Raw genomic sequence first — 20,054 nt, 5'->3', positions numbered from 1 at the left:
TATGACTATAACTCCTGTGGGCATACAGTGGAGGCTCACACACAGCTGTAATAATATACAATATGTCTTCATCAAGGAAGTTGGAATTGATGACAAATACAGCGTATTACATTAAATGTTATTACGTTATTGGCTTTATTACATTTAAAATGGCCAAAATTATTACGTTATTGGTTGCTACATAAGGGGACTTCAAGTAAAATGTAGTATTTGAACTCTACAGATAGGTGCCACAGCATTTTCATCAGATGATTATAAATTTAAATTAGAGATTTCTCCAGCAGGTAGGGCTTAGTAGTCCCCTGCAGGTAATGAATCGTTTCCCTGCTTCAGTCACAAGATATGCCGCAGCATTTTTAAATAACTAAAATCCAGTCATTATATTCCTTTTCAATTAATCGCACCTGAGATACGGTAAATGTACGTAGAAACCTCATTAAGATACAGGATTCTCAGTTCACTTTTGATAAATGTGATTATATGATCCAGCAAATTCTGGTCTCCAGGTTGACTCTGTAGAGACCGGACTATCTCTGTGACTCAGTATAATACGGAGGATGGAGTTGTTCATAACACAGGCGGACAAACTCAACTCACCTGTGGTTACTGAGACTAGCCATGTCCCGCACCGTTTGTGCCGTCTCCGAGGCAAAGTCTAGAGCTCCAGCTACTGGCTTGGTCACAGTGCCGACCAGACCTTTACCAAGCCCCGAGAAGAAACCGCTGACTCCGCCCTCTGTCTTCACCCCTTCCACTGTGGAGGTGATGATGCTCGTCATGCCTCCAATGATACCTGGGAGAGGGGGAATTTATTTCAAAGCACATGCAAACCAGCAGAGATGGTAGCTTCAAGAGGATCACTGAGGAGTCAGATTCTCATGCACGACAAACAGTATGTTCAAAGCAGTTCTTCTGAGATTACACAATGCAGATAAAACACTGTGGAAGCTTTGGAGTATCTACTTCATCCCTGAGCACCAACACAGCTCAGATATACTTATTGTTGCTTAGCTTTTACATACTGTATATTTGTTCTCTGGACAAAGAGAAATATGTTGGTTTCATATTGTACATTATATAATACTTGACACGTGTTATTCCCAGGATTCAGTGGTGAACTCTTTGCTATGGAGGCTTCTTTATGGACACGGACATCAATCAGGTTAAATAAAATGAAGCAATTTGTTGGAAACTATGATGACTTTGATGACGGCACTTTTTGCATCTCCAAAACTTTTTTACCAGCACACGTCCTACAATTATGTAAAGTTACTGCTTTCTTGGTGCAAAAACTGGCAAAACTTGTGTCAACGCAGAATCCAGGTTCAAATCTGCTGGCTCCTCTCAGAAAACAGATTTTCATGTTTTAGGAGGATGTTAAAGTAGACACCCACTAAATGATTCTTTTGCCCACTAGCTGTAAATGTTTCCAGGTTGTACCATGAGCCAGTCCATGGATCCCTGCTACTAGGTGCTCTCCACTGGTGGCTCCGTGGTATCTGATGTACTCGCGCTCACTTTGGTGCCGGTTGTCCATGGTCTTCCCGAGCCCGTCTGATAAAGTCCCTGCAAACTGGCACACACAGAACAGAAGGATGCTCGCACTATTACAGTTACACTTTTACTCCTTGCACGCTTTCTCACAGGTATATGCTTGTTTGTATATTCAGGAAGTGGACACATCAACAAGAACACCTATCTAATACGATACAATAATGCTACAGCCAAGAAAAGATATAATATAAAGTACAAAAAGCATACAAACACAAAAAAAGAGCAGTGGTGTACCTTGGCAGCCGAGTTGGACACACCATGGGTCACATTGCGAATGAGGCCGCCCACGTTGCCGTACTTGATAAGCTCAGACATGCCCTCAGTGACGTCATTTAAGAGGCCCATTGGGTTTCCCAGAAAGTCAACAGAGCCCAGGATCTGAGCTGCCTGGCTGATAAGCTCCTACAGACAGAGAACACACAGATACAGTAATGACCTGACACAGTGGATGGTGGATGGACGTCAGATCACAAGCTAAACATATGCGCAAGTTCTGCTCATGTAGCAGCTTATAGATAATAGAAATGATCTTTCCTTTGCAAAAACATGAATAAACAATACGCAAAGAAACAAGTTAAAATCCTACTATTTTTATATACTCTCATCATTTCCATATGAAGCAGTGATTAGATGTACAATTGCAATGCTGGGCCATAACATTTGTCTGATGTGTAAAGAAACGTGTAAGGAGATGAGATGTACAGTACCACACCAACCCTGCCTCTGCACAACACACCTGATGGTCTCAAACACATTAAGAAGGCAAGAGATTCCACAGATTAACGCCTTACACATGTTAACTGAAACCCACTGCAGGTGACTTCCTCATGAAGATGACTGAGAGAATGCCGAGAGTGGGCAAAGTTGTTATCAAAGCAAAATGTGGCTACTTTGAAAAATCTAAAATAGAAAACATATTCTGGTTTGTTTAACACTTTTTTGTTCACTACATGATTCAATGTGTTCCTTCATAGTTTTGATGTCTTCAATATTCAACTACAAAGTCGACAATAATGGAAATATAGAAAAACCACTGAATGAGAAGGTGTGTCTAAACTTTTGACTGGTGCTGTATACATGTGCACTGATCAACACAATCGAATAGAAATATGAAATACAGTAGAAGTATATAATGTGGATATTTCAGGATATATACAATGATTTAGAGGACAAAAAGGTGGTGACAAGGATGAAGATATTTTACAAGTTGCATGGGTAAATTAACATTTTAGTGTGCTATGTAGGGAATAATGCTACTAAGCAACTGCAAGCTGCTACTGGTAAAATGAACGCCAATGGGTAATCAAACTCTGTGAATATATGATCACATTTATTTGTTTGACAGCACTAGTGATGATAGGTTCCTCCTAAAATGTAGATATCATAATGATTTTGTGTAGATTTGGGTAGTGAGTTCATCTTAACCAATGAATTCTTGCTGCCTGAGAGAGAGATAAAAGTGACCAATGTGTTCAATCCTAGAAATAAAAAATTGTTGGTTTGGTAAAGTTGGATAGTAGACTGTAGCAGAACAGACAAACTAACCATAATACATTCACAAGTGATTTTTTACAAACAAAGTCATATCTAAGGGAAACTCAACAAGAATGAACCTTACCACCGACTTGTTTACATCCTCTGGCATTCTGTATACTTTAGGTTTGACCTTTATTGATATTCGATATTTGCACTCTTTCTTACTTTGTACAACAACTGCTGTAAATGTAATTAACTCTGCAGGCAGTCCATTCATCCATCCATCTATCATCTATAACACTTATCCTTCAGGGTAGCTGGAAGCTGGAGCCGATCCCAGCTGACAATGGGCGCGCAGCGGCATACACCCTGGACTGGTCACCAGTCAATCACAGGGCTGACACAAAGAGACAGACGACCATTCACACTCACACCTATGGCCAATTGAGAGTGACTAATTAACCTGCATGTTGTTGGACTGTGGCAGGCAGCCAGAGTACCCTGAGAGAACCCATGCAAGCACCTGCAAACTCCTGTTTTTTTACTCCTGATAAACTGTGTAGGTTTTCTTGTAAGAGGACTGAAACAAAATTAAGTCAAATCAATCAATCTTAATTTATATAGCGCCAATTCATAACAGTGTTATCTCAAGACACTTTCCATAAAGAGCAGGTCTAGACCAAACTCTTTAATTAAGCGAATTCAAAATGAAGGATGCAAAAATCCCCATATGTGCAAGCATCAGGCTAATTCATAACTGTGTGTCATTAGTTTGGACTGTACTGGCTAATTAGAGAACTTCCTGACAAGCTAAATAGAAGTGTGCGTCGTGCTCACCTCCCTGAAGTGTTTGAGGATGTCGTTGATGATAATCTCTTGGGTCTCGTAGGGGTGCACTCTGGTGAATGGGTACATGTTGATGACAGCGTCTTCAAACCGGACCAGTGGAAAGCCCAGGGTGCCTTTCAAAGCCTACAATGACAAAAAAAACATCCATAAGAAGAACACGAAGCAAAACCTGCGAAGGCAGAGCAGCTGATGGAACAGGAAGTAACAGTGACATTATGTGGTACAGGAAGCAGTAGCATGACATTTCTGTAATCCATAGACAGACAAAAATTACTGCCAAAAACTTTTATCTAGTCAATCAATACTATTATTTTTAGTGTAGTTTTAAAACTATAGGTCGACAGCTGCTTTAATCCTTTGATTTTCTTATTCAGAATCTCTACAAAAGTGTCAAGACATTTACCCTTCCATCTTTATCAGCCCGCTGTGCTAACTTGACCGTCTTGATAACTTTACAATGTTTTCAAACAAGTGACACTGGTCGAACCTTCAAATGGTCAGAGTTCAATCCATCTCCTGACTGTTTGATATGTTAATGGTGAAAAAACACTCTGTGTTTGTGAATCTTTACTTTCTTTAAAAGGAAAAGTTATTTATACTCAAAATGTCTCCAATGACTTCACTGCAGAGGTTTTAAATGTAGCTAATTTATCAACAGGTAAGTGATCCAATGCTCCTGTCTTTTTATTAGCTGTCGAGAAAAAGATGAAAACGAGAAGAAAATAAATTCCATGTGAGGTCACCTTGAGATCAGGAGGCAGCTTGTGAGAGGTGAAGACACTCAGTTTGACCTGAGGGACGCTGATCTTTAGGTTCTCAAAGTAGTAACGTTTGGGAGGTCCTGCATCCTCATTGGGCTTCTCATGGAGGTTTTCATCCAACTTCTCGAGCTCTGCATTGGTTACAATTATTATTAAAAACTTAGTGTTTTACTTTTTCAGCAAAAACTACCTGCTTATACATAACATCTCACAAATATTCACACTGATATTCAACTAAGGACTCACCAGCTTCCGTCTGTCCATATCCAAAGAAGCTGAGAAGTTTGAGCAGTAGTTTCTCCTCAATGATGACTGTGAAGCGCCGGGCCGTCACCATGAGGTGCTGTAAGTATGTTGTTACATCAGTAGTCACAAGATTCTAGCATCACTCTGGTGCACCAGAAATGTCTGGTTTCTGATGTGCACAAGAAACCAGGAATGTTTTCTGTGCTTACCAAAAACTACGTGGAAAAGAAAGCCTTTGTGACGCGTCTAATGTTGTGTAACACAGCACTGATGCAGTGTGTGACACTCACCTTGAAGAGATCAGTAAGCATGAGGCTGCTGGGAACCTTGACCGAGTTGACCTGCAGTGCCGGGCCGCTGTCATTGGCACTGCTGTCACTGGAGCTGGGAGTCACGCACAGCATCACAGGCTGGGTGGTACCCAGAAGCTGGTTGTCCACCTGATAACCACAACATGACAGACTAATTGTTCATCCAACACTTCCCACTGAAACAGGATTTACAGCCACAGTCTTGACTGAATGTAATAAATAAGCGCATTAGTATATACAGTGGAATGATTGACAATAATCTAGTATCAGTGGCAATAATACTGGCATGAATCTATCACTGCATGTAATTGCCAAATGCTTTGTTTTTCAAAGTAAGTTTACGGTTCAGTCCTGACTTTGCAACAAGATTTCATGTGATCTGAATAATAAGTGGTTCAGTAAAACGCATTAGTCAGCATTGTAAACCAGGGGTGTGATCAACACCAAATGCTTCCTGCTGACTGTGACCGTGCTGATACGCATGAATTGAGGTCTTTCTGACACCATTCTGCATTCATTTGAATTCTAGCTGCAAAACTAGAATATTACTCATTGCCTTTCATTCCAACAAACATGGCATACTGTATGGGAGTACCATCACTGGACCCCTTTTTTTGTCCCTTCCTGCTATGACAACACACACCTTGCCTTTCACCATCAAAGTCTTTATGTTCATGTACTTCTCTGTGATTCTGTTTTGTTGATCTTATGGAGCACCTTGAAGTGCTTTTGCATGAAATGGTGTTATACAAATACAGTTTGAACGTGAACTGAAATGCTTGTGGCTGTGGCGAGCGTACCTGGATGTTTTGAATGCTGAGCTCCAACACCTCGTTGGCAGCTGTGTGGATGAAGTGAACATCTATGCCAGACAACGTAGCGAACACGAGCTCCTCAGGAACCTTGTTGACCAGAGAGACTCCCAGACCTTCCTCCAACTTTACCAGCACCTGTGAATGGATACGCAGAAGATTTCTTGATTTGTCATTTTTATGCTCCACATAAATACGAAAGTGTTTCACACATCCCACCAGCCAATAAATATTGTTTTTATTATATTTATTGCACTGAAGCATAAGTCAAATAAAATAAATAAGAGCAGTAATATTCATGGATAGGTTATACAATATACAACATTTGTCCAACCTCCACCCAACACAGACCCTGACAGAAGCCGCCCACATTGAGCCTGGGTCTGTTCCAGGTTTCTTCCCGTTAAAGGGGAGTTCTTCCTGTTAAAGGGGAGTTCTTCCTGCCACTGTTGCTCAATATAATATCTGATGCTGCTCATGTGGGGATTCTTGAATCCTTAATGTTGAATTCCTGAATCGTTGGGTCTCTCTCTAATTAAAGAGTTTGGTCTAGACCTGCTCTTTATGGAAAGAGTCTTGAGATAACGCTGAATGGCGCTATATAAATAAAGACAAGAAGAAGAAGAAGAAGATACTGAAAATATATTAAAAATAAGGAAATAAATTGGGATTCATGAATGTATCATGTAGTGATTATGTGTCTTTTGCCAGGCATGAATATCAGTGATGAACCACGGTGCATAGAAAATCATTTCAAAGTGACTCGTACCTCCAGCTCTTGCTCAGGCTCTTTCTTCTTCACATCTTCTTTGCTCCTGTCCTGTTCTGAACTAGGTGAGCTCCGGATCATTCTCCTGTGGTTGAAGTCACTGATCTACAAACAACCGAAAACATCTGTGAGCAAGAATGATGAGGCTCAGCATCACTGATCACAAATGAAAAGTAGATAGCACCAAAGCTATTGTCAGAGTGCTGAAGATGGTTTCCATTCTGAAAGAGGCTCTCCTACCTGATGTACAGTGTATGGACACAGGCATTTTGTAGCAAAGAAAAGCAGAAGATAAAAAGTGGAATCAAGTAGAATAAAATATGCTAAACTGTTGGTATGAGCCTCTCAGATGAACATGAAGTAGCTCTACATGTTTTATTACCATTGGTCTGTATTTGTATTTCTCCTTTCTAGTCATTTCAACTACTCAAAGCGCTTTACATGATATCCTCATTCACCCATTCACACATCATTCATACAGGAGGAATGTAATTTGGAGGAAACTATTCTTTCACACACATTCACACACTGAAGCTGCTTCAGGGGCCAGTTGGGGTTCAGTGTCTTGCCCAAGGACACTTCGACATGTTGAGCCATAGGAGCTGGGGATCGAACCCCCGATCTTCTGATTGAGGGACGGCCCACTCTACCGCTGATCCACAGCCGCCCAAGAGAAGTCAAGCTACCTGGTAAATGGCCTGTACTTGGATAGTGTCATTCTAGTGTTTTTGACTGATCAAAACGCTTTAATACTACATTCACATTCACCTATTTACACACCATTCACATCATGCAAGGTGTTCACCATTCACTAACTTTTTACACACATTCACACGTCAAAGTATAGCTTTGTGACCAATTTGAGGTTCAGTATCTCGGACACTTCAACATGCAGACTGGATGATCTGGGAATCAAATCACAATCCTCCAATTGGTGGATGACCAGTGCTATTAGAGTTGAAAGATTAACATTCCTTTTGAGTCTGACTGGGTGTTGTTCTCACCTGCAGGACGCGTGTGGGTCCATCTGGCAGTACCTGGACTGAAAGCACCCCAGATCCAGGTCTCATCTTCTGGTTGATGAACTGCTGCTCGGGGCCAGGCTCAAGCAGCCCCGAGTCTGGTCCCAGCACCACCTCTGCTCCATCATACAGGCCTGCCAGGCCTCCCCTCACCTGAGAGGCACACATCATATATTAGAGGTACAACTGAAGAAAAATCATAGTGTAGAAACTGAAGAAACTGTAAGAGAACAACACTACAATGTAAGGACTGAAGTCCACAGCAGTGCACAGAGGAGAGGAGTTCACAAATTACAATCTTCAAATTCCACATTTAAGACATGTCAAAATAGCTAGGCGTACCCACCTGTACTACTAGCCGGGGAAGGCCGCAGGTCAGCATGCCAGAGCTGAAGTACCATGTCTGAGTGGTGCTGCGGCGTGAGTCTGGCCTCCTCAGCATCAAAGGCTCAAAACTGAGAGAGACAAACAGTTGTGAACATTGGACCATAAACTTGAAGGAAATCTGCTATGGAAGATTGGATGCAAGAGCTGTATCTGTTTATCTACCTGACAGTAAATTACAAAAAACTGTTGTGTTGACCTTATAGACACACTACAGGTGCATAGAGTACAAACCTGTTGTCGCTAACAGCTGCGAGCCCAGCGATGTCCAGTACCAGAGAGGAATCCAGTGGCCGAGGCTGGGCTGGCTTGCTCTGTGGTGGAGATGAGCCTTCGTGGCACAGCATGCCAGACCCTGTCATCCTCCACAGCTGAGAGCGCTTCCCTGGCTCCTGCACACCAAAGTGTATGTTACTGCACATTAATTAATGAGCTTTGTCTCTGTGCTTTTTTCATTGACTGCAACAAATATATATTTTCATAATTTTTTTTGTGCGCAAGATTATTTTTAAAATGCCAGGATATGATAATAATTTTAATACATCGGTGTGGTCAGCACACAGAGACATATGAATTCACACAAATGTCTTGCTTTGACTGACCAAAAGTGTTCAGACATTTAGGTTCCCATCCTATAAAGCAGTGAAAGGCAACACATGCTCACATGGGACAAATCTAAACCAGAGAATGACTTTTCTGGCAGTCCACTGACAATGAATCAAACTCAAAGAAAGTCACCCAAACAAGCTACTTTTTTTCCCTCTTCCACTCTAAACGACCACAAACAGTGGGCATGGGTAAGCACTTCACTTCCCCCACTGACCACCAAAGCACCACAGGGCTGTGTGCTCAACCCTCTCCTATACTCCCTCTTCAGATACAACTGCAAACCCATCTACGATTCCAACATCATTACCAAGTTTGCAGATGACACCATTGTGATAGTTCAAATCACTACAAAAAAGAGGTTGAGAACCTGAAGAGCTGGAATCTGGACAACAACCATGCACTCAAGTCAAAGAAAACAGTCTCCTGAAGTCCAAGGCTAGTTCTATTGACAAATAATGGCCACCACCCAATCAGCATCAATGGTGAAAAGGTGGAGGCAGTTCAGAGCTTCAGATACCTCAACACATGGTCATGGTCCATCAACACAACATGGATGGCCATGAAAGCCTGAAGAAAGCACAACTTCTCACATCTCAGGGTCCATCATCACATACTGCATTACAGCATGTGACTCTGGCTGCACCGATGAGAATACGCACGCACATCATCAAAACGCCTTGGAAGATCATCTGGTCACAGCTCCCAGCATTAGAGATCTACAAAACCTACTGCAGCAGCAAAGCCATGAACATCTGCAGAGACCTGTTCCAGCCGGATACAGCATTTTAAAAAAATTACACATGTTGATCTATGGCACACAGATGTTTATTTTTTTTTTACCTTTTCTACTGGCACTGACAGAATTATATCTCAACCACGGTGCCTATTTATTAGTCATCCGAACTCTCTACCTGTTTTCAAGTGCAATAATGAAGTTAATAATCAGCCATCATGATTGCTCCTCGTTATTTCACTCCCCACACCCTTTCAAGTGCAACAATCTGTTCTATGCAATATTACTACAAACATGCTGCGCTAATTGCTCCAGTGGACATTTTCTTCTTTTATTTTGTGCCTATAGAGTATAATTTTATTTTTATGTTACTTATATTGTATCTTACATTGTATACTTCATAGTGTTTTAACTTTTTATAGTTTATTTCCTTAATTTGGCATGCAAAGGTTTGCTCAAAATAACATTTCATTGAACTCATACAATGACAATACATGTATCTTATCTTTTCCAAGTTTTAAAAGCAACAGTGTGACTTTCGGGCAGTCCTAGTTTGTCAACTTACTTGCCTTATTTTAAACCAAAAACCGTACCTTCTTTTTCAGGATGACCCTCTGAGTCTTGGTGTCCACGTCAAGAACGAGTTCAGCACAGCTCACCAGACGCTTCTTCCCAATAGGTCTCCTCTCAACATTCCTGCATCAACACAATAATGGAATTTCCCTTCATAACTTTAAGATTTATACACGTACACACAGATAGCATAACACAAAGTTATGGTATCATTTTGTTAGTCACATAATTGGTCCATACTGTGAGAAAGTGTGCGTGGCTGCAATGTAGATGAAGTTCTCGTAGTAGAGCTTGTTGTATTCTCTGAAGAAGTTCATATCAGCTGTAACCTCTGAGGATCCAGCTCCCTTCACAGTCAGTGTGAGGTAGGGAGGCAGTGTGGGCTCGTCAGAGGCATAGTCCAGCACACAGCCTGCCTTCACCTCTGTGTGCAGCCGGATGTCAGCCACACCATGTTGCCAGAACTGGATGGGAACCTGAGGAGATTCAAATGATCAAATCTACTCATTGTGTCGAGTATGGTCTCTTATTTTTGTCTGACAGACAGAAAAAGTAGAAAAGTAGGCCAAGTTAGAATTTGTCTGTTGAACTCTCTTCACAAATTACAACTCATAAGTGCTTCTGTCACACATTTCTTATGTAGAACAGAATGAAACACCTTGCATGTCTGCAAGTGTGTGTCATTATCCCCAGTGAAATGAATGATCAAGCCCAGACTATAAAAACACAGATCACAGAGAAAAAGTTGTCCAATAAGTGACTCTGGGACACCCCTCCTATTTTTCTTGAGTTACTGTGTCCATGCCTTAGCAGTTGGTCATGCTACAGAAGCTGCCATAACTGTGTTTACCTCAGAGATGTTGTCGATGCGAAAGGGTGGAGGCAACTGGTCAGTGTCGGTAAAGGAGATCTGATAGGTGGCTCCCTTTAGGGTGATCTCTGTCCGCAGGAAGAAACAGCTCCCCAGTGTGTCTCTGTTTAAACCAAAATCCACTTAAAACCTGTGAAACACTTCATCCGCTAACTTCCCTTCAGTGGTCACACAATTCGAGTCAGTGGCATATATATACAGTGGGGCAAAAAAGTATTTAGTCAGCCACCAATTGTGCAAGTTCTCCCACTTAAAAAGGAGAGAGGCCTGTAATTTTCATCATAGGTATACCTCAACTATGAGAGACAAACTGAGAAAAAAGAAAAATCCAGAAAATCACATTGTAGGATTTTTAAAGAATTTATTTGCAAATTATGGTGGAAAATAAGTATTTGGTCAATAACAATGAGATGAACAAAAAGTTCATCTCAATACTTTGTTATATACCCTTTGTTGGCAATGACAGAGGTCAAACGTTTTCTGTAAGTCTTCACAAGGTTTTCACACACTGCTGCTGGTATTTTGGCCCATTCCTCCATGCAGATCTCCTTAGAGCAGTGATGTTTTGGGGCTGTCGCTGGGCAACACAGACTTTCAACTCCCTCCAAAGATTTTCTACGGGGTTGAGATCTGGAGACTGGCTAGGCCACTCCAGGACCTTGAAATGCTTCTTACGAAGCCACTCCTTCGTTGCCCGGGCGGTGTGTTTGGGATCATTGTCATGCTGAAAGACCCAGCCACGTTTCATCTTCAATGCCCTTGCTGATGGAAGGAGGTTTTCACTCAAAATCTCACGATACATGGCCCCATTCATTCTTTCCTTTACACGGATCAGTCGTCCTGGTCCCTTTGCAGAAAAACAGCCCCAAAGCATGATGTTTCCACCTCCATGCTTCACAGTAGGTATGGTGTTCTTTGGATGCAACTCAGCATTCTTTCTCCTCCAAACACGACAAGTTGAGTTTTTACCAAAAAGTTCTATTTTGGTTTCATCTGACCATATGACATTCTCCCAATCCTCTTCTGGATCATCCAAATGCTCTCTAGCAAACTTCAGACGGGCCTGGACATGTACTGGCTTAAGCAGGGGGACACGTCTGGCACTGCAGGATTTGAGTCCCTGGCGGCGTAGTGTGTTACTGATGGTAGCCTTTGTTACTTTGGTCCCTGCTCTCTGCAGGTCATTCACTAAGTCCCTCTGTGTGGTTCTGGGATTTTTGCTCACCGTTCTTGTGATCATTTTGACCCCACGGGGTGAGATCTTGCGTGGAGCCCCAGATCGAGGGAGATTATCAGTGGTCTTGTATGTCTTCCATTTTCTAATAATTGCTCCCACAGTTGATTTCTTCACACTAAGCTGCTTACCTATTGCAGATTCAGTCTTCCCAGCCTGGTGCAGGTCTACAATTTTGTTTCTGGTGTCCTTTGACAGCTCTTTGGTCTTGGCCATAGTGGAGTTTGGAGTGTGACTGTTTGAGGTTGTGGACAGGTGTCTTTTATACTAATAACGAGTTCAAACAGGTGCCATTAATACAGGTAACGAGTGGAGGACAGAGGAACCTCTTAAAGAAGAAGTTACAGGTCTGTGAGAACCAGAAATCTTGCTTGTTTGTAGGTGACCAAATACTTATTTTACCGAGGAATTTACCAATTAATTCATTAAAAATCCCACAATGTGATTTCCTGGATTCTTTCACCCATTCTGTCTCTCATAGTTGAAGTGTACCTATGATGAAAATTACAGGCCTCTCTCATCTTTTTAAGTGGGAGAACTTGCACAATTGGTGGCTAACTAAATACTTTTTTGCCCCACTGTATATCATTTTATATTTATAAATATATTTATATTTACTGAGGTAATATATATTTATCTATATATACATATATACACACATATAGAATATATAGATGAAATATATGAAATTTAGAGCGTACAGTATAAACTATTGTAATATGAATTTAATGTCATGCTTACAGAGCTATTATATATTTTAGAAATCTACACACAGTATCGGGAGTAAATAATATTTGTCCGTGCTGGATAGTGTAAACATATATGTAGCTCACCTCATGTTGACATGAAAAGACTTGGGTTTGTTGACCTCAAAGCCTCCAGACCAGGTGCAGTTGGGGGTGTCCATGAGGCGCACACAGAGCAACTGGTCATAGTCGTTGCGGGGCCAGTGAAAGACAACACTGGAGCCTGGCAGGGTGGTGATGTAACCCTCTGGGTTGGCCGCACCCTAAGGCAGATATAGTCATTAAGGACTGAATTCACAGGTAGAGCTTTCTTGCAGCACACATTTTGATTTACCAAACAAAGGTGTAAATATAATATCATTAATGGCTGCATTCCACTTGGGTTCCAGTATATAAGGGCCCTGTTATTGTGTACGCTGTATCACTGGAATCTCTTTCTTCCTGAACAGGAACATGTAACAAAGGCCCCAAACTGAAATCTAACCAGGTATGTTTAGACTACTAGGCCATAGGGATGCATAATCAACAGTTAATTTGTCTTTTTTGGCATTTCGCTTTCATTAATTGGTCATAGAGATGCAGACGGATACAAACAAATGTCCTTACCCTGATTTGAACTGCACATGTTGTGATCACTGTATGAAGTCTCCGTCTTAACCACTAGTCTACCAGAACGACCTGTTAACAGTTCATTTCTAAGTGAATTTCTTACCTTTCCTCTTGCAAACTCCCTCTGAGCAAAGGCCAGTTTGTGTGTAGAGCGGTTGTCCAGCAGGTAGCGTGGGGCAAAGGTCACTATGTGAGTGTCCCTGTAGCGTCCTTTTCCTTTCCGCACACTGATGCCTGTGTTGATCATTAGCAACAGGGACAATTTTGCTCTAACATCCAACAATCAACAATTGGAGAAGAAATGTAAAGATACATGTTGGACAGTACAGATTTTCTACATGCATCAAAAAGTGTAAGAAAAGCCTGGCGCACAGACCAAAGGTCCATAAAGGAGTGCTGCTTTATGTCAGAAGATCACACATGTGCTAATAACAGACTATGGATTCAGTGCAAAAAAAGATTATTAATAATGACCAAAAATCACATCATGCTTCTGTCAAGCATACAATGCTGAAAACATGCTAGGAAAATTGCAATGTAATGAACTAGGTTACAGTAGCAAAGCAAGCTTTTATATAGTCTTTTGTTTTTGTTGCAAAAAGTCCCCAAAGGGGTGCCATAGTGTCTTTCTTAATGTTACTGGTGTATAGTTTTCAAGCTGTCCAATACAAAGGATTAGCCCTAATCCTGACCCTGTGTATTGGACAACATTAAATTAGAGACTAATTCAGTCATATTCATCTGTAGTGACTGTGAATGTACCAACTTGCCTATATTGTAGATGAGGCCAGGCCTGTTCCCATGTTGGATAACCTTGACTGCCCTGACTCCACTTCCTCCATCCAAGGAGAAACCCTGGCACCAACCTGGAATTCCATCTGGGTGGATCCCTTTCCCAATCCGCATAGTACACCTGAGATCAAGATAGATGGGGAGAAATGGCATGCAAGGATGAATGAAGAAAAAACACAAAGAGGATGCTGGTTTAGTGGTTTAATACGGTTAGGAATCGGCTCTATATAAATAAAGAGTGATTGATTGATTGATAGATAGAACATTGCTCACTACCAAGACTTGAGTCTGGTCTCTGACAAACACTTACATGGCTGGCTGCTCCTTATCAGTGTAGCAGAACAGTAGTGGACTGAGACTTCGGGCCAACTCGTGCTCCTCAAATTGGCCTGCTGCATCAGCCTTTCCATTGTCCTGACGGAAAATTAATGGCAGACCTGAGGGAGGAACACAGCTTTAGGGAATGATAATAGACAGGGTAAGGCAGCAAGGATTGGGCTTTTTCTTGAAAACTCAGATGCACATCTGTAGTTTTTAAAAAAAAAAAAAAAAAAAAAGAAAGCTTTACCAGTCTTGTTGATAAGCCAGTAGGGGGCTGAAATCAGGATCTTTAGTGCCCCCTGTGCCCGCAGGATAATGCGGATGGTGAGGCAAAGCAGGTGTTTGTTGGTGTCGTACAGCCTCATGCGTACGACATAGTTCTGAGTTCCAGGAGGAATCAGCAGCTCTTTGCACACAGGGAAGTTCTCCAGCAGTACTCCTGAAGACACATCATGAACACCAGGAGTGAGAACAAGGAAAATATTGAGGAAATAAACACTCGCCAGAGGCAGACTTTTGTCAGGTCCTGACCTAGCTCCATGTTCTGCGAAGTGTCAGCAGCATGAAGCACGCCCTCTTTTCCTGGCTTCAGTGAACCTTTGATGGATGTTCCTTTGATGTAGAAATTGAGGTCACAGGGCAGCAAGTTGGCCAGCACCATGGTGGGCAGCAGGTAGATGGTGTGGCCTGGCTGTCGATAGATCTGCTTGGCACTGCCAGGAACCCTCTTGGCAGGCTGCTGGTCTGGGTAGTTCTCCTTCTTGATGACTACACAAAACCTGGAAGATAAAAAAAAAAAAAAAAAAATCGGGAATGGTACCAGATGTGAGGCTGTCAAAAACCAAAAACAAGATGCCTCACTGACTGTATTTACCTGAAGTTACGTTTGAGTGTGTCATCAAAGTCTGCCGACTGACACTCCCGCTTACTGCTGCTGATCTCTCCAGGCCGCTCCACGCTGGTCCAGTGGATGGGAACTTTACAGAAGAACAAGCCCAAGCCTTTGGGCCGAGCTTGTAGCCGCCAGGATGTCAGGTGGAGGGGGACTGCCAAGGCCTGGCCAGGCAGGATAGGAGGCAACACCACTGGCTCTGTAAACACAGGCACTTCATTAAAATTACACAACATGACAAGACATAAGATAAAGTAAGGATAAAAACTAAACTAAAATACAAAATATAACATAAAGAATATCAAGGTCATTTAATTGTCATTTCACAACACAGGGCTGTAACACAAAAGGGAACTGTGGCCCCTTCATGGTACACAGATATAATATATATAGATGGTTAGAATTAACAATATATTCAGTTATTTATATACAAATATACATCCACATATATACCCACAAAATCAGTCAGTAATACATTGTTTGGATAGTGTGCAGGATGAATGTAAGCAGCAGCAACAAGATGGAAGCGATAATATGGTCTTCTTCTTCATGTAACAGTTCAACTTCAGGGAAACATTGTCCATCAACTGTGACTCCATGACGTGGTTTTATTGGCTTCAGCATGCACTGCAAGTCAGCACCTCCATGTCTGAGGCCATGGTTCTCTGACTTCTCTCTCTTGGTTGGGAGTGAGTTGTTGCCACTAATGTGGGTGTTCACATTTAATGTTAAAATGGAGCATGAGATGGATGGGTGGATTAATGTGGCATCATACATATTTATATAGTCATTTAATAAATTAAATTATATGATATTTGTAAAATAAGACTTAATAAAATTTATGTAAATACATAATTTATTTACATTTCATATAATTATATTTTTAGTTACTAAACACGCTAAAATATAGAAATTATATCACAAAATAGAAAAAATGAATTAATTTTATTTGGATTAAAGTAGTAAATGGTCTTTCTTGTCATTTCGACCACTCAAAACACTTTTACATCACATCCTCATTCACACATTCACACATCATTGATTCAGCACTATTCTTTCACACACATTCACACACTTGCTCCTGAAACTGCTTTATTTTTGCTGTCAAGTTGGCCTTTTTAACATGAGCGTAAATGGGGATTGACCCCCCCATCTTGGAGCCTCAAGCAGCCAGTCGAGGAATTGCATTTTTTTTTTTTTTTGGCACTTCCGCATTGCTTTCAATTTCCTGACCCGGAGGGTAAAGCTTGGATGAATACTGGTCTGTACAGTTAAATACCACCAGCCTGGGTCTTTAGAGAGTTTTCTATTGGTGGAATTTCATTAGATCATTTAGAACTTCAAAGTTAAAATGTGTGCACACAGTAGAGATGGCAAGGGGTCAGTGATCATTCATTGTCACACTGGCAGGAAGTAATAGAACATTTTTGATAAAAGAATTGACAGCTCTTTCTCTACAATATATTTGGGCAATATTGCAGCTCATATACTAGTAAAGTACATACATCTATTAAAGATATTAGCATGAAATGAAAGTGACAAATTCTTGCAGACAGAACCTCCAACAAAGGCAGACAGGATAGATATTGTGAATAGTGTCCAACATATGGAGTGAATGACTACTTTGCTAAATCTACAGATTGATAAATGTCTTGCAGTACTGGGAAAATTGATTGTGTTTGTGACCCCACAAGAGGATTACTGATCTATTACTGTATGAAATGACATATACAGTGGATATAAAAAGTGTACACACCCCTGTTAAAATGCTTTTTAACTTTTTCCACCTTTAATGTGACCTATAACCTGTACAACTCAATTGAAAAACAAACTGAAATGTTTTAGGGGGGGAAGTAAAAATAAAAAAATAAAATAATGTGGTTGCATACGTGTGCACACCCTCTTATAACTGGGGATGTGGCTGTGTTCAGAATCATGTTAAATGGGAGTCAGTACACGCCTGCCATAATTTAAGCTGCCTCTGATTAACCCCAAATACAGTTCAGCTGTTCTAGTAGCTTTTTCTCACATTTTCTTAGTCGCATCTTATAGCAAAAGCCATGGTCCGCAGAGAGCTTCCAAAGTATCAGAGGGATCTCATTGTTAAAAGGTATCAGTCAGGAGAAGGGTACAAAAGACTTTCCGAGGCATTAGATATACCATGGAACACAGTGAAGACAGTCGTCATCAAGTGGAGAAAATATGGCGCAACAGTGGCATTACCAAGTACGTCCCTCCAAAATTGATGAAAAGACGAGAAGAAAACTGGTCAGGGAGGCTGCCAAGAGGCCTACAGCAACATTAAAGGAGCTGCAGGAATTTCTGGCAAGTACTGGCTGTGTAGTATATGTGACAACAACCTCTCGTAGTCTTCATATGTCTGGGCTGTGGGGTAGGGTGGCAAGATGGAAGCCTTTTCTTACGAAGGAAGACATCCAAGCCTCCCAAAAGTCTCCCAAAAGCATGTGGGGAAATGTGTTCTGGTCTGATGAAACCAAGGTTGAACTTTTTGGCCATAATTCCAAAAGGTATGTTTGGTGCAAAAACAACACTGCACATCACCAAAAGGACACCACACCCACAGTGAAGCATGGTGGAGGCAGCATCAGGCTTTGGGGCTGGTGTTCTTCAGCTGGAACTGGGGCCTTAGTCAAGGTGGAGGGAATCATGAACAGTTCCAAATACCAGTCAGTGTTGATACACCTTCAGGCTTCTGCTAGAAAGCTGAAGATGAACTTCATCTTTCAGCATGACAACGAGCCAAAGCATACATCCAAATCAACAAAAGAACGGCTTCACCAGGAGAAGATGAAAGTTTTGGAATGGCCCAGCCAGAGCCCAGACCTGAATCCTGATCTGAAGAGGGCTGAGCTCAGGAGATGCCCTCGCAATGTTATGTTTTGTTTACTTTCCAAGTAAGCACAGAAATAAAACAAAGTATATAAAAAGTGATTAGAAAATCTTAGTTGCATAGGTTTATATGATAATTTAATTCAGTAAATGGAATGCAAACAAGCAGTGTCTTACTGTCAGGAGCGGAGGGGCTGTCGAGTCTGACCTCCATGGGAACATCTAGCCGGTTCTTCACCATGAGGGCAGAGCGGACAGTAATGACCTTCCTGGCACTGCCCTCCATTGTGATGGAGAAGACCACTCTGACTGGAGGCAGGGCAGAAAACTGAGGGGCCAAAAGGATTCACATACAAAACAGCAAGTCAACATCAGGCTCAACCACTTCTACTAATAATGATAACAATTATCATTATTAATTATTATTATTATCAGAGACAGTCCATTTCTAATGTTTTCTATTAGTATAAGTCATCAAATGTTTTCTGATGTACTCCTGTTAGAGTATATTGTTAATCCCAACTCAGCACTTCCTCCATGTTGGTTGCTGCTAAGCCGATGTCAATAATTAATCAATTATGCCTTTTATCAATTCATTGATTTGTCCTTCAACAGAAAAATAATCAGCAACTGTTATAATCAAATGTTATTTTTCAAAAAAAAAAAAACATTCTATAATTCTTCCTTCCTTCTCAATTGTGATTATTTGCCATATTTTCTTGTCCCATGTGATGATAAATCAAATAGCTTTAGATTTGTTTGGAACAAATAAGCACTTTGATGGTGTCACCATGCATTCTGAGGAATTGTGATTGGGTTTTTCTTCTATCTGGATTTTTTTTTATAGTTCATGTGATAACTGAGTATTTTAAAAAAACAAACACTAATTAAAGCTGCAAGCAGCGTTGGAGGGCCCTCGCACCTCTGCGCACGTTGGGCTGTGCAGCGGCTTTGTCCCGTTGCTGGACTCTGACCCTTCCATGCAGTTCAGAATTTTCATGTATTTTGGACAGTGCATGAAGGAGTTACATGTCACTTCCTGTGTCCCCTATGTGGCGCTAGAGAACAGTCACTAATCACATCCTGTATTCCAGTATATGAAGTGTTGACTACGCTGTGAAAATTTCATGCAAATCATAGACGTGTTACTTCCTGTTTCCACCAGGTGGCGCAATGAGTGTAGTTCTACATGTACGTGTTCAGCAGACCCTCTTCTCTCCACTGATCAAATTTGAAATAGCTGTGATTAACCTCCTGAGAGAGAGAGACGTTGGAGAAAAAAACATGCACTTCCTCCTGCCACTAGGTGGCGCTATGACTATTGTTAAAAATTGGCATGTACATGTCTTCAGAGCTGGACAGTCATCAAACGGTATAAATTTGGTGAAGATAGGACCTTGTATAGTGGAGTTACAGCACTTTTAATGCTCACGGCGAAGGAAAATGCATTATCGAAAATGGCCGCGTTGTCACGGCAACAGCTTTTGACGGAGGCACACAGTTTTCACTACAGACCAACATCAACGTCTTGAGGCTTTCCTGTCCAAATTTGAAGTGGATCTGATGAACTGGCTGGTCTTGAGCCATCATAATGTAAAACATAGCATTTCCTGTCGCCACCTGGTGGCGCTGTGACTGTG

General features: G+C 41.4%; 1 protein-coding gene across 1 annotated transcript in view; it reads right to left on the bottom strand.

The window, feature by feature from the left end:
- Positions 1 to 20,054, bottom strand: part of vps13d (vacuolar protein sorting 13 homolog D) — a 69,952-nt gene that overhangs the window by 3,718 nt on the left and 46,180 nt on the right. The window contains exons 44-66 of the mRNA XM_070840318.1: positions 18,592 to 18,742; positions 15,547 to 15,763; positions 15,204 to 15,451; positions 14,920 to 15,111; positions 14,662 to 14,788; positions 14,330 to 14,472; positions 13,663 to 13,793; positions 13,038 to 13,213; positions 10,950 to 11,073; positions 10,340 to 10,575; positions 10,120 to 10,222; positions 8,419 to 8,576; positions 8,147 to 8,255; positions 7,783 to 7,953; positions 6,779 to 6,883; positions 5,998 to 6,147; positions 5,177 to 5,326; positions 4,887 to 4,983; positions 4,623 to 4,771; positions 3,868 to 4,002; positions 1,789 to 1,956; positions 1,441 to 1,573; positions 598 to 793 (exon numbers count right to left, since the gene is read on the bottom strand). Of these exons, the coding sequence (XP_070696419.1) occupies positions 598 to 793; positions 1,441 to 1,573; positions 1,789 to 1,956; positions 3,868 to 4,002; positions 4,623 to 4,771; positions 4,887 to 4,983; positions 5,177 to 5,326; positions 5,998 to 6,147; positions 6,779 to 6,883; positions 7,783 to 7,953; positions 8,147 to 8,255; positions 8,419 to 8,576; positions 10,120 to 10,222; positions 10,340 to 10,575; positions 10,950 to 11,073; positions 13,038 to 13,213; positions 13,663 to 13,793; positions 14,330 to 14,472; positions 14,662 to 14,788; positions 14,920 to 15,111; positions 15,204 to 15,451; positions 15,547 to 15,763; positions 18,592 to 18,742 (3,569 nt within the window). The remainder of the gene's footprint in view (positions 1 to 597; positions 794 to 1,440; positions 1,574 to 1,788; positions 1,957 to 3,867; positions 4,003 to 4,622; positions 4,772 to 4,886; positions 4,984 to 5,176; positions 5,327 to 5,997; positions 6,148 to 6,778; positions 6,884 to 7,782; positions 7,954 to 8,146; positions 8,256 to 8,418; positions 8,577 to 10,119; positions 10,223 to 10,339; positions 10,576 to 10,949; positions 11,074 to 13,037; positions 13,214 to 13,662; positions 13,794 to 14,329; positions 14,473 to 14,661; positions 14,789 to 14,919; positions 15,112 to 15,203; positions 15,452 to 15,546; positions 15,764 to 18,591; positions 18,743 to 20,054) is intronic.

This window comes from Pempheris klunzingeri, chromosome 11 (genome assembly GCF_042242105.1).
Source record: "Pempheris klunzingeri isolate RE-2024b chromosome 11, fPemKlu1.hap1, whole genome shotgun sequence".
Lineage (NCBI taxonomy): Eukaryota > Metazoa > Chordata > Actinopteri > Acropomatiformes > Pempheridae > Pempheris > Pempheris klunzingeri.
This window is presented reverse-complemented; position numbering and strand designations above follow the sequence as displayed.